This window comes from Dendroctonus ponderosae, unplaced genomic scaffold (assembly GCF_020466585.1).
Source record: "Dendroctonus ponderosae isolate FM_Combo_2020 unplaced genomic scaffold, Dpon_F_20191213v2 Dpon_F_20191213_1469, whole genome shotgun sequence".
NCBI classification, from domain to species: Eukaryota; Metazoa; Arthropoda; class Insecta; order Coleoptera; family Curculionidae; genus Dendroctonus; species Dendroctonus ponderosae.
The window spans coordinates 1-1,832 of record NW_026017604.1 but is presented as its reverse complement, the minus strand read 5'-3'; the positions used below and the strand labels follow the sequence as shown (position 1 = coordinate 1,832).

The window sequence follows — 1,832 nt, the reverse complement described above, 5'->3', positions numbered from 1 at the left end:
TTCCCCGAACTCAAAAAGCGCAAATTTATAATCATTTAGTTGTAAAACTCTTGGAAACTGGAGTTTCTTCACTTTTGGGTCAACATTTCTAAACAGAAAAACCGCGTTTTTCCTAACGTTTTCTGTAAAATACTGGCAAACTGAATCTTTCATGCAAAAAAGATGGATTTTAGAAGAAAACTCGTCGACTTTCTTTGGACTCAGTTCTGTTGCCGGGAAAATCTAGATGACTTTTTTTACTTGCTTGAACAAAGTGGTAAAACGTTGCTCAGAAAAGTGTCAATAACCCTTTTTTAGAGGCGAAAATTCCAGTCTCGAGTCCCGCAAAGCTTTACAAATGAATTATAACTCATAAACCGACGGGTTATAACCCGCTAGCTCAGAGAGCGGCAACAACTCAATAGCGCAACTCAACACAGTGTTACCCAGGCCTACTTGCAAGCCTTTATTAATGGAAAACAATTAGAATGCCAGAGGCTCTTAGCAGTTGGAACCGTGCTTGAGATGTGCAAATATTCTGTTTAATGAACTTTAACTTGGGGCGACGCAAAGACATCATCATGTTCCACTAAAGTGCTACGCAGACAATGCATTCGCGCTAGAATGCAGCTACTTGCGCGAACTTTACATTCCGTTTGCGTGGATTTGCCAGAAACATGCATGCCACTCATTGCACAATTACGCGATTTTCTATCTAATAACCAGGAAACTTGTAGGTTTATTCTGCTTCAGGCACCTCCACAGTAAAAGTAGATTCAGGCTGATTTTTTTTAGTGCGAGATTCATCGGCGAAATCAGTCCAGGGGATCCTGCGGGGCAGCATTGCTCAATTTGGGCACTTTGAGGAATGCCTCACTGCCAAAGCTCCATTCCCTACTCAATTTTGTATGGCAACCGTATCGGCAAACGTGCCAGAGCCCAACAATCCACGGGATCCCAAATCGCTGATTTATGGCTTAAACGACACTGTCATCAGCAAAATTTACGTAAGTATAAAGCTGGAAAATACGCGTTTGGAACCGTGCATGGTACACTGACATTGAAAGTAAAAGTTATATAACTGACCTACATGGGGAACCGTAACCGATTGCACAACCGCTGTTGTATGGGTTTATTCACTCGTCCATTAATGCGCCCATTCCGAAGAGAAGTAACGGAGCCACTCGGCAATCACTTCGACTTTGGCGCAGCATCAAATTGCTCTCAACAGTTTTTCCAAAATTTACAGGATAAGAAAGATCCGGCCCAACAGCCGGAAAATGCGGTTTTGCTCGGCTGGTGCATACCAGCCTCATGCAAACCTTCCGATCTACAAGAATACCTAAACGAGTATCTATCGAATGCAGTTACAGCCCTGACAAAAGAGAATGTCACTTACTCATCGCAAATTATCGAGCAAAGTTGCCAAACAGATCTAAATCATAGGAATTGGGACCATCTGGATATATCTTTCCTGTATGTATTAGTCCGAAGTCAATAACCATAGCCATCAGAAGATGCTAACGTTTCGCTAGCATATGCAGGAAAGTCTTCACTTCGGGCGACCCAATATAGCCTCTGAAGATGCTAGCTACTCGTGCTATCGAAACGTTAAATTAGGACTAAATTCCTTCAGACAGCGGCCTAATAAATGTGTCCCCCGAAGCGAATACTCTTTCGAACCAGCGAAAACCGGCAATTTTTCAACTTTCAAAAATGTGCTCCATCGAGCATATAGCAATAATCAATACTATTAAAATTCTTAGGCTTGTAACGGGCATAATAGTGCTTTTGGTGATTGCTTCCACCATCTGCGACATGATGTGGACCAATGAAGAAAAGCTGTTTGGTGG

General features: G+C 42.4%; 1 protein-coding gene across 1 annotated transcript; it reads left to right on the top strand.

Moving 5' to 3' along the window:
- Nucleotides 1–774: 774 nt before the first annotated feature.
- LOC125503244 lies at nt 775–1,722 on the top strand (the record flags this gene model as incomplete). The annotated part of the gene is given in 2 exon segments (XM_048663292.1): nt 775–986; nt 1,229–1,722. Coding segments are annotated over 2 exon segments (464 nt in total), but the record flags the coding sequence as incomplete, so codon positions are not given.
- Nucleotides 1,723–1,832: the final 110 nt, after the last annotated feature.